The sequence below is a fragment of the Chinchilla lanigera genome, unplaced genomic scaffold, assembly GCF_000276665.1.
Source record: "Chinchilla lanigera isolate Chin_1 unplaced genomic scaffold, ChiLan1.0 scaffold00013, whole genome shotgun sequence".
Classification (NCBI taxonomy): Eukaryota; Metazoa; Chordata; class Mammalia; order Rodentia; family Chinchillidae; genus Chinchilla; species Chinchilla lanigera.
This window is the reverse complement of record NW_004955414.1, coordinates 21809671-21829770: the sequence shown is the minus strand read 5'-3', so window position 1 is coordinate 21829770 and position 20100 is coordinate 21809671. Positions and strand designations below refer to the sequence as shown.

General features: G+C 38.8%; 3 protein-coding genes across 7 annotated transcripts in view; 2 read left to right on the top strand and 1 right to left on the bottom strand.

Annotated features, from left to right (window-relative positions):
• Nucleotides 1–20100, top strand: part of LOC102012951 (olfactory receptor 52N2) — a 163249-nt gene that overhangs the window by 110492 nt on the left and 32657 nt on the right. The window lies entirely within an intron of this gene.
• LOC102014551 (olfactory receptor 56A4-like) lies at nt 1492–2442 on the top strand. Its single transcript, XM_005380114.1, has one exon. It carries the CDS (start codon nt 1504–1506, stop codon nt 2440–2442), a length of 939 nt encoding a protein of 312 aa, XP_005380171.1. The 5' UTR covers nt 1492–1503.
• LOC102014885 (olfactory receptor 56A3) lies at nt 10179–11129 on the bottom strand. Its single transcript, XM_005380115.1, has one exon. It carries the CDS (start codon nt 11127–11129, stop codon nt 10179–10181), a length of 951 nt encoding a protein of 316 aa, XP_005380172.1.

The window sequence follows — 20100 nt, the reverse complement described above, 5'->3', positions numbered from 1 at the left end:
AAGTATTGATTACACATTAAAAAACAGTGTGTCAGATATACCAGGCAAAGGAACATACATTATTAAAATTAATTTCCCTTTCCATTTTTATGGTGGCCACTAGACATTTAAAATTACCTATGTGGCTTTCGCTTTAGCTCCAGACATTATAGTGTTGCTATACACCGTGTGGGGAGTGATAAAATATTAGGCAAAGCAAAAGGGCAAATTTATTTCCTTCAATCTCCAAATATGCCCTCAAATATTAACACTTACTTCTCATTATTGAGAAAATGGCTTCTGTTTTTTTGGAAAAGAAAGGGAAGCCAACTGTCAGAGGCTTGAGGGCTCCTTAGGACAACTGTCATTACTGATTTGAACATGGCTGAATTTGGCCTTCTGAGCATTGATGCAGTGTCTCTGGGGACATATCAGCCAATGTTCAGGGATCAGCCTTCACCTGGAAACCAATGAAAAGTTTAGCTCATTAAATTTATTCATAGCTGGTTATGGTACATGAGGGCAGAGATGCATGAGAAACTCTTTAGTCTGGGTTCTCATCTCATCTCAACCTTATTTTGTGACTGATGAATAATTCACATTGAATTAGTTGCTGCTATTCTCATATTTTTTGAGACAGAGTCTCACTGTGCATCCTAGGTTAACCTCAAACTCACAGTGATCTTCCTGCCTCAGCCTCCAATTGCTAGGATTACAGGTCTGCAGCATCATGCCTGGCTATTCTCACTCTTAGAATAGTGCAGTTGGACCAAAAATTGTTGGCTTATGAAACTCCTGTTTTTCATCTCAATTATTTGCTTAAGACATTATGAGATCCTCTTATCACAAACCCCGTTTTTTAGGTGTCTCTGAGGTCTTTTTTTCCTATAGAGGCAGTGTCATAACTCTACAGAAGATCTGAAATATCGTCTGGCGATGCACTTAGGTCTGACTGTTTCCTTTGACTATGATTTCTTTTGGAAGAAGAACAGGGTTAGAAATTAGTGTGGGTCCCATAGCTGATGTATTTTAGTAGCAGAGCCTGTGTAAGTATTTTTGTTTGTAAAGGCAGAAAAAAGTAGTGATGGAGAGCTTCAGCTGTGATTTTAGATCCGACAGTTGGAAGTTATGACTCCACCACTGTGATCTTAATAAAATGAGTTTACTTACCTCTGCCTTTATTTTTTCACCTTGAAATTGTAATAAAATGGTATGCTCTTGTAAGGAGGGTGATCATATAATGTATCGACCAAGGTGCGTAAAAACTAGTTAAAAGTAGCATAAACAGGAATGATCTCAGACAAACCAGGAAAGAGTCTGTCAATTCTACTTGCAGAGCATTTAACAGAATGGATTTTATAGCTATAAAACCCACACAGCGCAGTTTGGTACCTATTACTATCTTTAAATGATTCTTGGAAAATTAGTTACTCCTCCATGGGTATGCTTATTATATAGATGAATTTATTCTTACTCTACACACCAAGGTTTTCTGCAGGGTCAGTTCTTGTCAGAAAACACCGCATGGCAGCTCAAATCAACAGCTCCTCTCTTCCGGTCTCTGAATTCCTCCTCATCTGCTTCCCTAACTTCCAGAGCTCACAGCACTGGCTGTCCCTGCCCCTCAGCCTCCTCTTCCTCCTGGCCATGGGGGCCAATGTCATCCTCCTGATCACCATCTGGTCGGAGGCCTCCCTGCACGAGCCCATGTACTACCTGCTCAGCCTCCTCTCCCTCCTGGACATCATGCTGTGCCTCACTGTCATCCCCAAGGTCCTGGCCATCTTCTGGTTCGACAGCAAATCCATCAGCTTCTCTGCCTGCTTCCTTCAGATGTTCATCATGAACAGTTTCCTGACCATGGAGTCCTGCACCTTCATGGTCATGGCCTATGATCGGTATGTGGCCATCTGTCACCCTCTGCGGTACCCTTCCATCATCACTGGCCAGTTTGTGGCCAGGGCTGCCATCTTTATTGTGACTCGGAATGGCCTTCTTACTATGCCCATCCCCATACTTTCTTCCCAACTGGGATACTGCAGAAGGGTCATCAAGAACTGCATCTGCACTAACATGTCTGTTTCTAGACTCTCCTGTGATGACATCACCTTCAATCAACTCTATCAGTTTGTCATAGGCTGGACACTGCTGGGTTCTGACCTCATCCTTATTATTCTTTCTTACTCCTTTATCCTGAGAGCTGTGTTAAAGATCAAGGTGGGAGGAGCCATAGCCAAAGCTCTAGGCACTTGTGGTTCCCACTTCATCCTCATCCTCTTCTTCAGTACGGTTCTACTGGTTCTGGTCATCACTAACCTGGCCAGGGAGAAAATTCCCCCAGATGTCCCCATCCTGCTCAACATCCTGCACCACCTTCTTCCCCCAGCTCTGAACCCCATTGTTTATGGTGTGAGAACCAAGGAGATTAAGCAGGGAATCCAGAAACTGATGAGTAGGTTGTAAGTAGTCAAAAGGATGGCCCCTGGCTTTGGGAACATAAATTATTAATAAGAAACAATTTTCATGATACATAGGACATTTAAATAGTTGATATAAGAATGAATTTGGATATTGGTTTCCTCAGTGATAATCATAGGATATTCATATCTAAGCTCTCATTTTCTCTCTCTCTCTCTCTCTTTCTCTCTCTTTTTTTTTTTTTTTTTGGTACCAGGGATCGAACTCACGACCTTGCGCTTTCCAGGCAGGTGCTGTGCTGCTGAGCTAAATCCCCACCCCCTAAGCTCTCATTTTTTATTTCTCTGACTGGAACTTTAGCTTTGGCATTCTGGAACTACCTGCAGGTTTTTCCTGGCCTTGTCTCTGGGAAGAGGGCTTGTTAACTTATAATTGCAAGAGCTATGACTGCTATGGTTTGTCAAAGATACATATTATTCCAATAATTTTAAGTGCTTCTCAGTTGTCTAAATTGTTTTACACACACACACACACACACACACACACTGAATTCTCTTGATTCTTCCTAATATAGTTCAACTCCCTTGAATGAGTCTTTTGTAGAGGCACAAAAATTGATCCCAGAACTTTGGTTTTACATAGAGTGAGTGCTGTGTGGTATTCACTGTCTCTTCTTTCCTTGAATATCTTACTGACACTTTCATTAACACTACTTCTCTAGAGTATGAATTTCCTGTAGTTATTTCCTTATTTCTAATGATTTGAAAAATTTAAATCAAATTTGGAAAATTTGAATGAAATAAAAAGAAATTAAGATGACTCCTATTTATGTGTTTAAGTGAAATGCTTTGTCCTTTAAAAAAGTTGGGTATGTTGTACCAGTGTCTAATGTCATATCATCTTACCCGACTTTTCCGTGAAATTTCAACTACCATGTATATTCACACCCTTTCCTGCTTGTCGTAGATATTCAGTTAGATTGTCTGACTCATCCTTCTTTCAGAGGTGTTGTATCAATCCTCATGTTTGTCTTGGGGCCAGTATAGCTTTCCATAGACACTACTCATCTAAATTAATAGGTTTGCTGAACAAAAAAAAAGTATTTTTTACTTTTGCTCTTATCCTGATCACGCTTTGAAAATGGTGAGCTGTAGATACTATATTGCCTGATATTTCCTGGAATTAATTTACATTAGTAACCTGGATCCTTTTATGATAGTAACTGAGAGCTTTGTATATTTTATCAATCATTCATGTGAGAATCCCTGATCAAGGTAGCTGGTGTAGGATGATCTATTTTTGGGAGACTTATAACCTAATCCATTATTTGAGAGTTTTATTCACCTATTCAACTTTACATACTTCAGAGCTGCTATTATAATGCTTTAGATATTTTTGTTCAATAACGTGAATAAATGTCACATTTTATTTCTTATTTTCTCTGAAATAAAATGTTTTCTTTGGAAACAACGAAGTTGTCCATATAAAGTAATCTCCAAAGCACTATAGAAAAAGCCTTACATAATTCACAGTTAAATGCAATCTTAAATATCGCAGAGTTTATCTCTGAAGGAAACTTATTTAAACACTGGACACATGATTTGGCCATTTACGAGATATGAGACTTTGATTCATTGATCTCAATGTGAGTTCCAGGTTCCTTTTAATTTAAGAAGACTTATAATTGCCCTTAAATGTGGTTTTCCTGCTTATCAGATGACTTAGAAAACCTAGATCATTAAAAAAAATTAATAGGGCCCCAAACATGGTATTAGCTTATAAGTGGGGAATTGTTTCTTTTTAAATAATTCCTCTGAACATTGCTTCTATAATGACTTCAAAAGAGATTGTTCTTTATTATTTTACAAACCATGCATTTTAGACTGATAACAGCCCTGCCCTATGTGTCATAGTACTGCCCAGTACAGTTTCTTGATTTTTGCTCATTCTCACTTATGACATCTTCTATATTTGAAGCTCATAATGATATTCCATCAAGCCCCATTGTAGGTAATCTGTTGAGATCTTAATCCTGTTGCTCCATTTCGATTGTTAGCACTTGGCTCACAGTATTTTTGGAATGGAGTCAAATTAAAAGCATTGTTTTGTGCAATAAAAGATTGAAGATTTTCCATGGAAAAAGAACAGAAAAAATGTGATCTTGAATTAGCCAGTGAGGGATGTACTCATAGGCTCATACCTATATCTCCATAATTGTAATGTTATTATTACTATTTCTTCTTTTAATTAAGAAAATTTAGTTTTGCAATTTCTCTTGAAGCACACAAAAATCTTTGATATAGTGTCCAAATTGGCCATTGCCTTTTTGGTTTCTGGACATCTAGAATTTCATATATGCAGAAAATTTTACAGCCAGGACATTTAGAGTTCCTTTGGAATTCCCGCTAAAGAATCTTTGCTAAAGAGCCAAACAAAATCTGCCATATTTTAATAACAAGAAAATACCTTCTAATACTTGAAAGAGAAAAATTATTTTTGTTCAGGTTTTTAAAATGTTCATCTCATTTGCACGCAATTTTTCCTTGCTTAAATTACTTTTTGCTGAATTAAAATTCAATCCTGGTGTAAATAATTTTGACAGTGTTCCACCTAGGATCTTATAGGAGTCATAGGTGTAAGGAGCTATGTTACTCACATTTGCTTCCATTTGTTTTCTATTCCTCTATCTTGTGCATTCTTCAGTATCTTGTAACATTTATTATATCAGTATTTGTTTCATTCATTTTTGCATTTCCTACTGAGTCAAGTAGAATAACAAGGCGTAAAAATGCTTATCAAATGATTATAGGGTGGATTCAGAAAATGTGGACTGCAATAGAGTGGAAGAATTGTGTGATACATGGAATGATTATATAATATAATGGAAAGTGGAGAGAATATAAGTTATAATAGAATAGAGTCCTAAATAGTTGACATACTTTTTTATTAAAAACAAACATTTCGAACACAAGAAATTATAAGATGTTGATGCATACATCCTGTGATGTGTCCACTGGAGTTTGGGTGAGCACCATGAGTCTCAGAAGAGAGCAGTAATACAAATAAACAGTTTTTAAGCCAAAAGTTGGTCTCTAGATTCAGGGAAATGTATACATAGGTTCTGATGATCAAGATGGACATAAAAGCTATTCACAGTAAGAGTATTGTCTCAGTTGGAATTACGGGACTCTGGTTTGGGGCTGAGGATGATTTTAACCATCTATGTGAAGATTTCCCTAAGGGTTATATACTCTAGGATAATAATGGATGTATAAGGTTCTTGAGAAAAATGATTCTGGCAGGTCCTGCTCATCCTCTGGCTCAATATGAAGCACATCATCTCTGTGAGCTGTTTTCAGCAGATGTTCGTCATGAATGCGTTCTTTCTTATAGAGTCTTTCCATTTTTCTGGTTATGGCTGACAAATGTTACCCATAATGCTACCCTTCCATCATCTCGGAAATGTTTTGTCATGAATGTAGCCATTTTTATGGTGTTCTGCAATCTGCTACCCACAGTGCTACCCAGTCCTGACTGCTGTTCTCAACTACTGTGTCAGCAATGTTGTAGAGAACAGTGTATGTGTTAGTATTTATGCCCCAAATTTTTATCAGTTTATGGGTGTTTGGATCCCCGTAGATTCTGATCTGGTGAATGCTGTATTAATGCCGAATCCTTAGGGTTATTACACATCTGCAGTGGGGGGGGGCATGCAGCCACCAAGGAGTTGAATATTTGTGATTTACATCTCTTTTATATGCTGTTCCTCTTTACACTGCTGCTCGTGTCAGCTTTACAAGTAAGCCAGGAAAGAAGATATCCTCAGAGAGACTTATTTTTCTCAATGTCCTGCACTACCTCTTTCAACCAACCCCAAAGTGCTGTTTACGATCCCAGGAACTAAAGCATAGAATTATCAAATTTTTCAAGTATAGTACTGAAAAATCTGGTTCAAAGATCAGGTGTTTTATAAGTCTGGATATGTTTTATTGATGTTTTCTTCTTTTTTATTATGCCTTTAAAAACTATTTTATTTTTTTTAAATTTTGAAATCAAACTTAATACACAATATTTATTTGTTTTTTAAATTTATTTTAAAAATAAAAGAAGGAAAACATTAACAAACAAACATCCATTTACAAAATAACATAAGAACAATACAAGCAATAAGGAGAATTAACAATGGTTGCTGTATTATATATTGATATCGTGCTACTGACTTCTATCATTTTACTGAAAGGAACAGTTAATGATTAATTGTTTGATCAGTCTTGCATGTCTCTATTTGTTTTCCTGAGAAACCACTTTGAAGATATCAATATGATGTTTTCTTCTGAATGACACAAGAAACACAGTATGACATCCATACAGCTACCTTGTCTCCAACTTGAAGTTTCTACTACCACAATAAATATCTTCACTTCCCCTCTACATATATGTACTAAACCCACTTTTGAATATCCAAGTTCTTCATTCTGACTATCCCACTATGATTTCTCAATTACTTTGTCACTAAATAAGTATTTTACATCGTAAATGTACTTCCTAGTCATTACATTCTGAGTAAGTTTCCTATTGAATTTACAGGACAGGTGTGGAGAAACCCTTTCAATAGAACGTGAGGGGTGTGATTATCCCAGTTGGATTATGGGACTCTGGTTTGGGGCTGAGGATGGTTTTAACCATCTGTGTGAAGCTTCCTGTAAGGGTTAGGTCCTTTAGGATAGTAATTCATGTATAAGGCTCTTGAGAAAAACGATTCTGGCAGGTCCTGCTCATCCTTTGGCTTAGTATGAAGCCCATCAGTTTATGAGGAAACAATAAGATTAGAGCAAACAATGAGGATGTTTGTACCAGTCTGCTTTTCTGTTGTTGGGACAATATATCTGGCACTCACAACTTAAAAGACGATAGGGCTATTTTGGCTGATAGTTTCTGAGGTTTTATTTCATGATCAGATGGTTTGCAGGCAGAAACAAAATGGCAGAATTGTGTGGTGGAGCAAAATTCCTCAGTTCCTGGTTGCCGGAAAGCAGAGCACAGAGGAAGAGTGCCAGAGAGGAAGAGGAACAGCCCACAGGTCCTGCCTGAGTGAAAGCATGCAGGCTGAAGAGGGTGCTTTGCTACCCCCCTGAGCACCTTGTAAGCTAATCAAGTTGACAATCCAGATCATCATTGCTTTGTTTCCTTAATCTAGGTTAAAAGTGATATTGGCTTAGACTAAACTGATGAGTGAAAATTGAGGTTCTGAAGCGCACTATTTGAGGAAAGTCCATTTATAAGTTAAAAAGGGTAGAAAAGGTTAATGTTTAACAAGAATTTTAGCAAGAAAAATTGGAGTAATGAAATTGCCATTAACCAAGCTTGGAATGGAATATCAGAAGGTCAGCCTTAGTGGCTGAATTGCATCTCCATACCAAACTGCTCCCCATGACTGTGTTTCAAATGACGGGTAAATATTCAAAAAAAATAAGTAAAAGTAAACAACTGGACATATGGCACTTGTCAGGTGTCAAAAGCAAGCTCAATATACAAGAGTGAGTGTTCAGGGTATAAGTGGTACTTAAAAACTGTTTAGATTTTGATCTGGGGATCACTAATTAATAACTAGTTCCCCTCCCATTCTTAAGGAAAGTTTTTCAAATGTTGGATATTCTGAATCCATAACTGTTTGCTACCACCAGCACATTGTGAGCTCGTTGAGTATGTAGACTATGTTTGCTTACCTTAGTGCTAATATTTTTTATTATTCATGAATCAAAGTAATTTTAAATCACATTTTCTGGATTTAAATGTTACTGTCAGCACTGTCAATGTGGGAAAAACTGAAGATTATTTCTTTTCATTATTACATGGAAAATTAAAGAAATTGACAAAATATGGATGACCATATCTTGAACAGATTAGCAACTGATGGAATTTTTATCTCAGACTAAATGACATAGGCTTTAGGAACTGTTCTGATTATGGGACTGGGGGCATTTCTCTTCTGGGAGGTCAGAGGGCAGGAATGCATGTTAAATTTAAAGGAAATTTCTGTGAATGGAATTCATGTTGCTCCCATATCAGAAATCTTGGTTACGTATTAATACTAAAGACAAGATGAAGAATTAGATCACACTTCATCTATTGAAGGCTTATAGCCAAGGCCAAGAAGTAAATATCAATGAAGTCTTAACATCAAGAAACACCATAAACCTGCTTTTATTGTTGGATGCAAACCGACCAGTAAAAGATGATGGAGATACCTAAGTGGTCTCTCAGACAGACGGTCTTGGATTTGCTTTGTGAACAAAACCATCAATTGTATTTGATGTAAGGAAATGTACATTTGTTCATCTTTCCTATCTGTTCATTTTCATTGAGAGAATGTGGATGATTCTATAGCCATGTTTAAAGGTGATGCATGGAGGAGTCTCAACAGTGTGAGTGATGCCTGCCTTAGATAGTTCATAGGCTGTTAGAACTAGAAATGTATTTAAAAACAATTTGCTTATTTTCATAAAACTGATGAGGACCCTAAAACTGAGAAAGACTCTTCGCTTGCTCCCAGCCAGACACAAATATTGATGAAGGCATTGAAGAAGAACTTCTCACCCTCTCAGGCTGTCTCTCTTTCTCAAGTCGCTGCACATATGTGTAACTTATTTCTTTCTAATTCTTTTTCTGTAGAGGGAAAAGCTCCTCCAACATTTCTGGGACCACGTTGGTTTATATTTTCCCTGAATACCCTGTGACTTTCTCAATTACTGCAAACTTCTCTGTATCTTCATAATTTCAAGCTCTCACTGAGTTGTTGAAGCAAAGATGATGCTTAGAAAACCTGGGCCCACTTTACAAGGGGCCCCAGTATTTTCAGATGTAATTACTAGGGTATGTTCTCATGCTGTGCCATATTAATACACTGAGCAGAGCCCAGTACACAGATCACAAACTGAGTCATTGTGAACCCACAGGTGAAGCTTCAAGTGTAGTGATGTAAAGAATTTTATGGGTGGTGTTCTGCTTTTGGAGTGCCACTAACAATGGAACATGATAGAACTGGATTTCTTGTTTCTTGTATTTTACCAGGTAATGTGCATGAATTTCATGCAAAAATTAAAAAAATTGCAAACCAGCATATTAGGAAGAGCCTTTGTGTGTTAATTCTTTCTTTTAAACCCAGTAAATATTGCTCCACATTTCAGTAATTCTCACAATACCTCCATGCTGTCGTGAGTCCGGATGCCACAAACAAAGAAAGAAGCTTGCTTGAAAAAGTAGAGGCAAAGAATGGGGTTGGTATAATTGTTGGCAAGCAAAGGAAATGTACGATTCTAGCCACTTTCTATCACTGAAGGCTGACATTTAAGCTGCTGTGGTCTTTTCATAACTATACTACATATTCAGTTTAGAAATAAAAATGATATGTGAAAAAAAATACTAAGGCCACTCATTTCAGAAATTATATTATTAAAAAATTAAATATATAGAGAAAGCATACTCTATATTAGCTGGGAATTACTGTTTCACTATAGAATTCACCCACACCATCTAGATATCTTCATGTTCCAGTTCTTATATTGTAGAGAAAATCAGAATACTACACCTTGGAAAAGTGGCACAGAGATCTGAGTGGTTTTTTGAGTATGCTGAAGTTTGAAGACTAGAGTCTGGAACTTATTTCAGCATGAATATTTACTTTCTCCTTGAAATTTTATCTCTCAGTTACGAGTTTCAGCCCACTTCCCATACCCAAAGAATAAATGATCTGCATTAGGGCTGTGTGGATGCCATTGCCCTTAAGACCATGCTTTCTTCAGTAATCTCTGGATTCCTTGCTTGATCTCCTGGGTTCTCACTCCATAGACAATGGGGTTAAGGGCCGCAGGGATGACATGGTGGAGGACATTGAGCAGGACTGGCACATCAGGAGAGACTTTCTTCTTAGCCACATGAGTGAGGACAAAGACCAGAAGGATGGTGCTAAAGAAGAGAATAAGGATGAAGTGGGAGCCACATGTACTTAGGGATTTGGCCACAGCACCCTCTGCCTTGAGTCTCAGCACAGCTCTCAGTATGAGGGAGTACGAGAGGAAGATGAGGATGAGGTCAGAGCCTAGCAAAGTCCAGCCTCCAGCAAACTGGTAAAGACGATTGACAGTGACGTCATCACAAGAGAGCCTGGAGACAGACATATTGGCGCAGATGCAGTTCTCGATGACATTTTTCCCGCAGTAATGGAGTCGTGCTGAAAGAATGGGGATAGGCACAGGAAAAAGGATATTCCTGACCAAAATAAAGACGGCAGCCCTGATGACAAATTGTTCATTGATGATGGAAGGGTACCTCAGAGGGTGACAGATGGCCACATACCGATCATAGGCCATGACCATGAAGGTGCAGGACTCCATGGCTAGGAAGCTATTCATGATGAACATCTGAAGGAAGCAGGCAGAGAAGCTGATGGATTTGCTGTTGAACCAGAAGATGGCCAGGACCTTGGGGATGACAGTGAGGCACAGCACGATGTCCAGGAGGGAGAGGAGGCTGAGCAGGTAGTACATGGGCTGGTGCAGGGAGGCCTCCGTCCGGATGGTGATCAGGAGGGTGACATTGGCCCCCATGGCCAGGAGAAAGAGGAGGCTGAGGGGCAGGGACAGCCAGAGTCTCCAGTTTGGGGACCTGACAAAACAGCTCAGGAGGAAGTCTGACGCCGCAGGGGAGCTGGTGTCATTCTGATATGCTGTCATATTTTGCCATCTATCTTTTCAACTTTCTTTTTATGACCTGGAAAATTAGGATTAAAATGTTAGCTACTGCCTCTAAATACATGATGCTAGAATAACTTGCTTTTTCATTGCGTAAACTGTGACGGGTCATCTAGGCCAAGTGAGCTTACCTGTTTGGGGTGTTGCATTGCTGCAATATTTCCATCACTGTAAACATTGTAGAATACTAAGATGATTTACATATACCTTCGATTTATTTAAGGCTGGTTTCAATAAAATTGTTCTGTCTTTACAGTAACTAAAAAGGGGAAAAGCACTTAGACTACTTCTGTGTTACAGATGAGACTCTGAATCCGTACCTGTACCTGTACATTTCTCCCTTGTTATGTTAATGACTACAAAGGCTACCCGGAGCAATGATAGTACATATCTGCAACTATATATCTGCAATGTAGTTATTAGAACACGACTCAACTAGGAGAGTGTGGCACAAAGAAGAGGCTTCGATAAATGTCCCCGGCTCCCATGCCACCTTTATAGTAACCTTTCAGTTGTATATACTTCACTTTAGGTATCTTATTGTACACCACAGATATAGCAAACCTTGATTTTTGTTTGACAGACCTTTGTATTTGTTGTATTCCTAACTTCTGGAATTGACAAGCCTAAAAGGAGAATGAGAAATTCCACATAGCTTCTAGGGCACAGTAAACATCATTATACAAGGTGAGAAGTCCCATGTCTTGCTTGCACTAGTGTGTGGGTGATGGAACCCCCTTCTCTGGTCCTACCAATCCTTTTTCCATTTTTGTTTTCCATCTTGCACAAAGATTCAAATTTGCTACCTTCCAGAGGCTACTTCAATGTTACTATTATGCTTTTTCTCATTTAGCTTCCTCTGTATTTCTAGTAGGTACCAGGGTCCTAAACTTCAATCAGAAGCTATCCTTACTCTCAAGGATGTAAACTATGAGCACCCTGGAGGATGATGAATTAGAATAAAAATAAATGGTATGAGCAACGACAGTGCTATGCACAAATTATTATAAAAAATTAGGTGAGGGCTGAGCAAGCCTGAAGGATAGTGCAGAGGAGGGAACTGTGAATGAATGAAGTGGCATCCTGACATCCATTAAAGGTCAAGTTTCTCATGTTTCCCTCTCCTTGGGGGCGGGGTGGGATGGGGAGGGGCGGGAGACTATAGCCCAATGCAGCTTGACAAAGCCAGGTGGAAGTCAAGTATTTCTGGATTCGCTCAAATCATAGAATTCATCACAATTAAATCTGTCAATCAGGACAGAATTATCTCTTAAGGTATTATTTTCCAAATAGAAACCATGTTCCATCAAGTGTTTAAAACTGTCCTATTTCTTCTTCATCAGAGTCACCAGTATAACATTAATCTATGTAGTTATTTTGGAACCCTTAGCATTTGCTGGAAACTGTGCTCAAAAGAATCAGAGCTTTGTTCCATCTAATCACCCTGCATCCTGGTGGATATGTTTTTTATCACTTTACAAACTACGGAACTGACATCGTGGGATCTTATTTCTTTAGCACCCATTCTATTCTGTTTTAATTTCATTCACAGTTTACACAGAGGGCTGGATAGGATTAACATCCGGGGCTCTTCCAGACCTCACAAATGGTTCCATGAAAATTGCTTGTTCCATCAACCTAATACAAGATAGAACAGGCTTCATCTGTGAAGTAATTAGTAGTTTAAAGAATGAAATCTATGAGAGGAGACATAGTTTTGGTTTGTTTGTTTGTTTTTCCGGTACTGGGAATTGAACTCAGGACCTTGTGCTTGCCAGGCAGGTGCTGTGCCACTGAGCTAAATCCCCAGCCCTGGAGACATAGTTTTGGGATGCAGACAGGGTATCAAGGAAGGAAGCGGAAATAAAACTGTGAATGCAGAACTGTTTGATATTTTCACATTTGTACAAATGAACTTTTTTTTTGAGAGGTTCTAATAGTGCTTTGGGTCCGGCGATGGCTTTCTTGGGGGCCAAGAGCAGTGTCATTCCGTCAGCTGGTTTCTCTCATGCTCTCCTTATTGAGAAGGCCCTCTTAGCAGCCTGGGCTGCTATAGGTGTAGGGAGGTCCCACACTGCTGCCTAGGCTCCTCTGTTTATTCCTCCTGTCCTCTGCTTCTGCAAGCAAGTCTGCCAGCCAGGCCTCGCCCACCTGTTACGTACTAGAGTTTGGGAAAACACCTCAAGGCTCTCTCTCTTCTCTTGCTGATAATAGAATAGACTAGTGATGACCACGGCAAACTCAGAATGAATTTTATACCTCTCTTTTTATTGGAGACTTGCAATACTCTGAAGTAAATGAAGTAAGTTGACCATTTAACAGCTTATTATTAATCTGGGAAAGTTTAACTGTTAGGACTCAAATGTGGAAGAAATGAAGTTCTAAATAATTTCCTCAGATCCAAGACCAGTGAAAATATGAATACAGTACTCCTGCTCCATATGTCACTACAAGGATGCATCAATACACTATTGTTTGATTTAAAGAAATGTTTTTAGGGTTTGCATGCTCACCCTTCCTGAGAACTAAGAATGTTTTCTAGCCTCTGGACTAACCAATTCCACTTCCTCACCAGCTATACACTTTAGCTTCTCCAGCCTCCAAGATCTCCAACGCTTCCTCGAATTAGTCCAAACTTTCCCTTTTAAAAGGATCTTTTCCTTATGGTTCAAATCAGGAAACACCTATGAGAATTACGTGATCAACATTGTCCTTAATGGTGCTCCGTAATTCTGCTATCACACTGCCCGTCCTCACCCCCGATTTGCTCACCTCTGCCCTATTCTCACCCCCATTACCAACCCTGAGTTGAAATTTCTGAGGATGATAGAAGATTATTTTAGCTTTTCCCCTTCTCATTTGATCTCCCTTTTCCCTTCTTATTCCTCTGGGAATGTTGTTGGAAGTCTTTCAGTTATAATATGTTCAACAAGCACTGAATAACCTGTGGAGTCCAAGAACCAAGTGTCTGAGAACAGATTTGTGCTTTGTCTCCTCTCCTGTACTAGTTTTCTGCATTTGCATTCCCAGCGTGACAGCAGCAGCACTAGGGCTGAGGACCCAGAGTTCATGCTTTCTGGTTCTAACTAGGTGCAGAATGAGGAAAGTGAAGGTCAAAACTCAAAGCAAAGACACCTGCAGCTCAGTCCTTGCCCTAGGCTTCATGGTGGCTCACAACACAGCACCCGAGAAGCCTCTTTTTTAGAAAGTGGAAGGGTTGTTGGGATCACTTAGGCTTATAAGATTCACAGAGTTAGGTAAGACTTCTACCTCTTAGTGAAATTTCAAACATTACTGATTCTACCCAGAAGGAGGTAGCTTGGTGCCCCTCTGGGCATGATGTTCTGGTTTGGTCAGAGTAGCTTTCAATAATTTTTTAGACTGCACCAACATCTGCTGAACTACTATTTTTGTTTTCACTCAGTGACCCCCAACTGTAGTCTGGCGTCTAGTTTCTGAAGTTATACACGTTACATTTAACTGTTACCTCACGATCCAAACATTTCAAGGCAGGTTTTTTGGACGACAGCCCTAATTTTCTGTATTAACAGCTGAAAAATCCCACCTTTCACAGCTGGGCTCCAGATGACGCATTTTTTAGCTCTCTCGCTGCATGGTAATCTCCTCCGAAGTCCAGCCTCCCTGCATATCTGGTGCCACCAGGTGCCCAGGGAAGAACACCAGAGACAAGGACTCAGAGTACAGGCTCTCACACACGCACCCTAACCTGGGATGGCTGTGATCTCCACTTCTGCCTTTGCACACTGTCCGGCTGTACAGACTGAGGAAAGGGAAACACAGGTCCAGAGCTGAGAGGCAGATCTCTTGTCTTCTCACTAATCTTGGTACAGCGACCCTCCGCACCCTCTTCCCAGACTCACTTACTGAGCAGATGATGCATGGGCCTGGGTCCGTGGGCACAGGATCTCTGGTTAGTTCCAGAAGTATCTGTGGCAGTTTTAACTCTAAAGCTTCAGGGACCCCGCCCTCTGAGAACCTCTCAATTGCTACTCTTCTGGGTACAAAAGGCCCTGCTGGGACTGTTGGCCAGGCAGATGGAAGAAAAAATATTTTCTTTCTTTCTGAAAGGAACTCCTGTGGTAACCCAGAGCTGTTTTGGCTCTTTGTGTCCTTTAGGTAGGAAGCCAGTCTCCAGGGTACAGAGATCTTATGTGCTCATCTACGTATGTACATGCTCATTTCCGTGTGCACGCTTCGTACCTGCCACAGATTCCATAAGCACACTCCACATTCTTGGGGATTTCTCACACTTGCTCATCAGATAGGTGCAGTTCATGTAATTACGTGGATCACTGTTAATAAACATGACTTTTAGCATGAGATTATAATGATTAAAATGGCAGAGAAAACTGGACAAAATCTGACAGAGAATGTTAATATATGCTGATGCATTGGTCAGCTTTCCGTTGCTGGGACAAAATACCTGACATGAGTATTCTAAGAAAGGAAAACACTGTTTTGGCTCACAGTTTCAGAGCTTTTATCCCTTGTTGATTGACTCCAAGGCAGAAACATTGTGGTGGAAGGGCACTGCAGAAGAAGACTGCCCATCTAATGGTAACCTGGAAGCAGACGGAGTTTGAAAGAGCCATAGAAAGCAGAAGGGGCAAGGATAAGAAGATTCTCTGCCCCTTCTCCCCAGTGACTGACTTGCTCCAAACAGACCCCACTTCCCTGCAGCACATTTGGCTGTGCAGCAACAGATTAATCCATCGATGAGGTCAGAACCCCATGATGAAATCACATTCCAAAGCCTCCTCTCTAAACCCGTGAGCCTTCGGGGGATGTTTGCGATCCAAATCATAACAGCTATTTATTATTCAGTGAAAATATTTGAATTTAATGAGCTTAAATCCCCTTTTTGTCTTTATGTGAGACCTAATGTTCCTTTAATTTTATCTGTTTATGTTTTCCCCTCACACAGCACAATTTTCATCTCAGAAAGTTTAACTTGGTTCTTCCAAAATGTCTTTCATGTTCCCACTTAACTCCTTTGAATATAGAATAAAGGTACAGGTATTTTTTAACTTCCTTGTCTGCTGTTTGTAACATATTGGATCATTTCAGTTGATTCATTCCATTCTTTGCTATTTTGGATTGAATTTATCCACTTATTTCCATAGCTAGTGTTTTTTATTGGATATTATTTTGAATTTAGTTTTACTGTGCGCTACACACTATGTCTTTTCATTTTTATAAATTTTTCAAAACTGTGCTCTAGAATGCAATTAAATTATTTGGAAACAATTTGACCCTTTGGGAGTTTGTTTTTAATATTTATTAGGCAGAACCGGAACAACTTTTAGTCTCTGACTAATTTTGATACACTTCTGAGGAAAGAATTTTTGAGTAGTCTACTAAATTCTGTTTGAATTATTTTGCTTTCCTTTCTGGAAGTAGGAAAAACTATATTCTCAGTCCCTATGTGAAATTTGGGTACTATTTTTTTTAATCATTCAGAGGCCTTCTTACCACCATCTACCTCAAATATTTTCTTCACATGCACACACTCATCACTTGAGGAAGGGCCTCTTTAGGCTTTAAGACTCAGTGTGCAGCTTTTTTCCCTTCCAGATCTCTGTCCTTCCAGGTGTAGCAGCTTTAGTCTTTCTGTCCTTCCAAGTACAGGTCCTCAATTCAGACACTCCACCAATCTCCACCTGGGGTTGATTCCTTATCCTGACACTGCAGCCTGGGAACTCTTTCAAGGAAGCAAACTGGGTTTACTAATTGTAGTTCTTAGCTCAATTCTTCCCCATTTTTAAGGAGTCCTGTCCTAACTCACTTTATAGCTTTTTTTTTTTTTTTTTTTTTTTTGGTACTTGGCATCAAACTCAGGACCTGGCTCTTGCCAGACTGGCACTGTCCCGCTAAGCTGTATCCTGGGCCCTGCCTGATGTTTGATGTCTTAAAGCCCACTACTTCATATATTTTGCTCACATTTGATTGTTTTATTTGGTTTAATTAAGATGATGAATTCAGTTCCGTTCACTCTGTCTTGGCTGGAAACTAAAATCTATGGGATATTTTCAACTTTAACTTCATCTCTCATCAGCTTTTTTCCTATCTTCTACAAGATCCCCAGTGTGGCATTCCAGTCAGGATTCAATATCATGTGTAAACCCATCTTGGATCTAGAATGATTCCTGGATTCATTTTTGATCAAAAGATAAATTGGAAATAACATTGCTTGAATTCTGAGGCAATCTCATAGATTCTACCTGTGCCTCCTAGATAAGCTATTCAGGGGTGTGTTTAACCACCCAGAGACAGTTCTTCTGTAAGGAAGTATGCACCAACCATACAGAGACACTTTGTAGAGAGATGCTGTGTCCGAGATACCCAGAAAGGGAATAGCTGGGTTAAATGGGACCTCTAATCCTAATTTTTTGAGGAATCTTCACATTGATTTCCAAAGTGGTTGTGTCAGTCCACATTGTCACCAATAGTGAAGAAGGTTTCCTTTTTCCCCACACTCATTCCAGTATTTATTGTTCATTGACTTCTTGATGGTAGCTGTTCTTATAGGGGTGGGATGGGATCTCAGTGTTATTTTAATTTGCATCACTTGAATGACCAGTGATGTTGAACATTTTTTCCATGCATTTATTTGCCATTTGTATTTCTTCATATAAGAAGTGCATATTCATCTCAGATGCCCATTTTTGGATTGGATCTTTGAATTTGGGGGAGTCTGAGATTTTTCAGTTCTCTATGTATTCTAGATATAAGTTCATTGTCTAAGGGACAGTTAGCTAAAATGTTTTTCCACTCTTTGGTTGACTTTTCACTCTTTGGTGATTTCTTTTGAAGTACAAAAGCTTTTTAATAGGATGAGATCCCAGTTGCTGATCCTTTGAAGTGTTTTCCATGCAGTTTGGGTTTTGTTTATGAAGACTGTGCTACCCCTATATCTTCAAGATTTCTACTTACATTCCCTTTCAGTAGATTTAGTGTGTCTGCTTTAATATTTAGATCTTTGATCCGTTTTGACTTTAGTTTAGTGCACTGTGATAGACATGGTTCTAGTTTTAGTCCTCAGCATATAAAAAGCCAGTTTTTCTAGCACCATTTTTTAAACAGGCTATCTTTCTTCTAGTGAACATATTTGGCCCCTTTGTCAAAAATAAGGTAGCTGAGTATTTTGTAGTTGTGTCCACATCTTCTAATATGTGCCACTGATCCTCATGGCGATTTTTTTGTTAGTACCGTGCTGATTTTTATCACAGTAGCTTTGTAGTATAATTTCAAGGTAGGGATTTTGATGCCTTTTGACTTGTCTTTGTTGCCCAGGTTTGCCTTTGCTATTCTAGGTCTCTTCTGGTTCCAGATGAATTATAGGAGTGCTTTCTCTAGTTCTATGAGATATGCTAATGGTATTTTGATTGGGATTGCATTAAATCTGTATAACAATTTTGGAAGTGTGTCCATTTTCACAATGTTGGTTCTTCCTATCCATGAGCAAGGAATATCTTTCTACTTTCTGATATCCTCTTCAATCTCCTTTTTTAGAGTACTGTAATTTTCAATATATAAATCTTTTACTTCCTTTCTTAGCTTGATTCCTAAGTATTTCATTATTTTGGATGCTATGGTGAAGGGTGTGGTTTCCCTAATTTTTCTCTTAGTAAGTTTGCTGTTTGTGTACAAGAATGATTTTGCTTTTGAGTATTGACTTTGTATCCAGTCTGACAACTGAATTTGGTTATTAACTCTGTGAGTCTTTTGGGGTAGTTTTTGGGGTCTTTTGTGTACAGTATCATGTTCACTGCAAATAGTGCTAATTTAACTTCTTTCTTTCCTGTCATTATTTATTTTATTTCCCTCTCTTGTCTAATTGCTCTGGATAATGTTTCCAGAACTATGTTGGACAGGATTGGTGATAGTGGACATCATTGTCTTGTTTCTGATTTTAAAGTGAAAGCTTTAAGTTTTTATCCATTTAGCATGGTGTTGGCTGTTGGTTTGTCATAGATGGCTTTGATCAGATTGAGGTAAAGTTCATCTATTCCAATTTTTGGTAGAGTTTTTATCACAAACAAGTGCTGGACTCTATCAAAAGCCTTTTCTGCATCTATTGAGGTGATCATGTGATTATTGTCTCTGGCTCTGTTGATAATGTATATTACATTTGTTGATTTGTGTTTGTTGAACTATCCCCGCGTTACTGGGCTAAATCCCACATGGCCATGGTGTATAATCTTGATGATTTGTTGAATTCTGTTTGCTAATACCTTACTGATGATTTTTGAACCTTTTTTTGTTCATTAGGGAGATTGGCCTGTAGTTTTCTTTTTTGGTTGTATTTTGCTATGGTTTTGGTATCAGGATAATACTTGCCTCCAAGAAAGTGTGAGGGAATATTGCTTCCCTTTCAATTTCATTAAACTGTTTGAAGAGTATTGGCGTTAGATCCTCTCAAAATTTCTTGTAGAATTCAGCAAATGTGTGAATCCATCAGGACCTGGGCTTTTCTTTGTTGGTAAGTTTTTAATTACATTTTCAATGTCATTAACTGATATTGGATTATTGAGAATTTTTATAGCTTCCTGATTCAGCTTTGATAACTCATATGTATCTAGGAATCTGTCACACCTTCTGTGTTTTCTGTCTGTCCTATGAGAGTAAAGATTTTCAAAGTTCTTATTGATGATCTTCTGAATTTCCACAGGATCTGTAGTGACTTCCCTCTTATCATTCCTCAATGCATGAATTTGTGTCTTTTCTTTCCTTTTTTGATAAGGTTGGCTAAGTGTTTATCACTTTTATTTATTTTTTCAAAGAACCAACTCTTTGATTCACTTTGTATTGTTTTCTTGGTTTCCTCTGTGTTAATTTCTGCTCTGAACTTTATAGTTTCATCCCTTTTATGGGCTTTGGGTTTGTCTTGCTCTTCTTTTTCTAGAAGCTTAAGGTGAAACATTAGATTGTT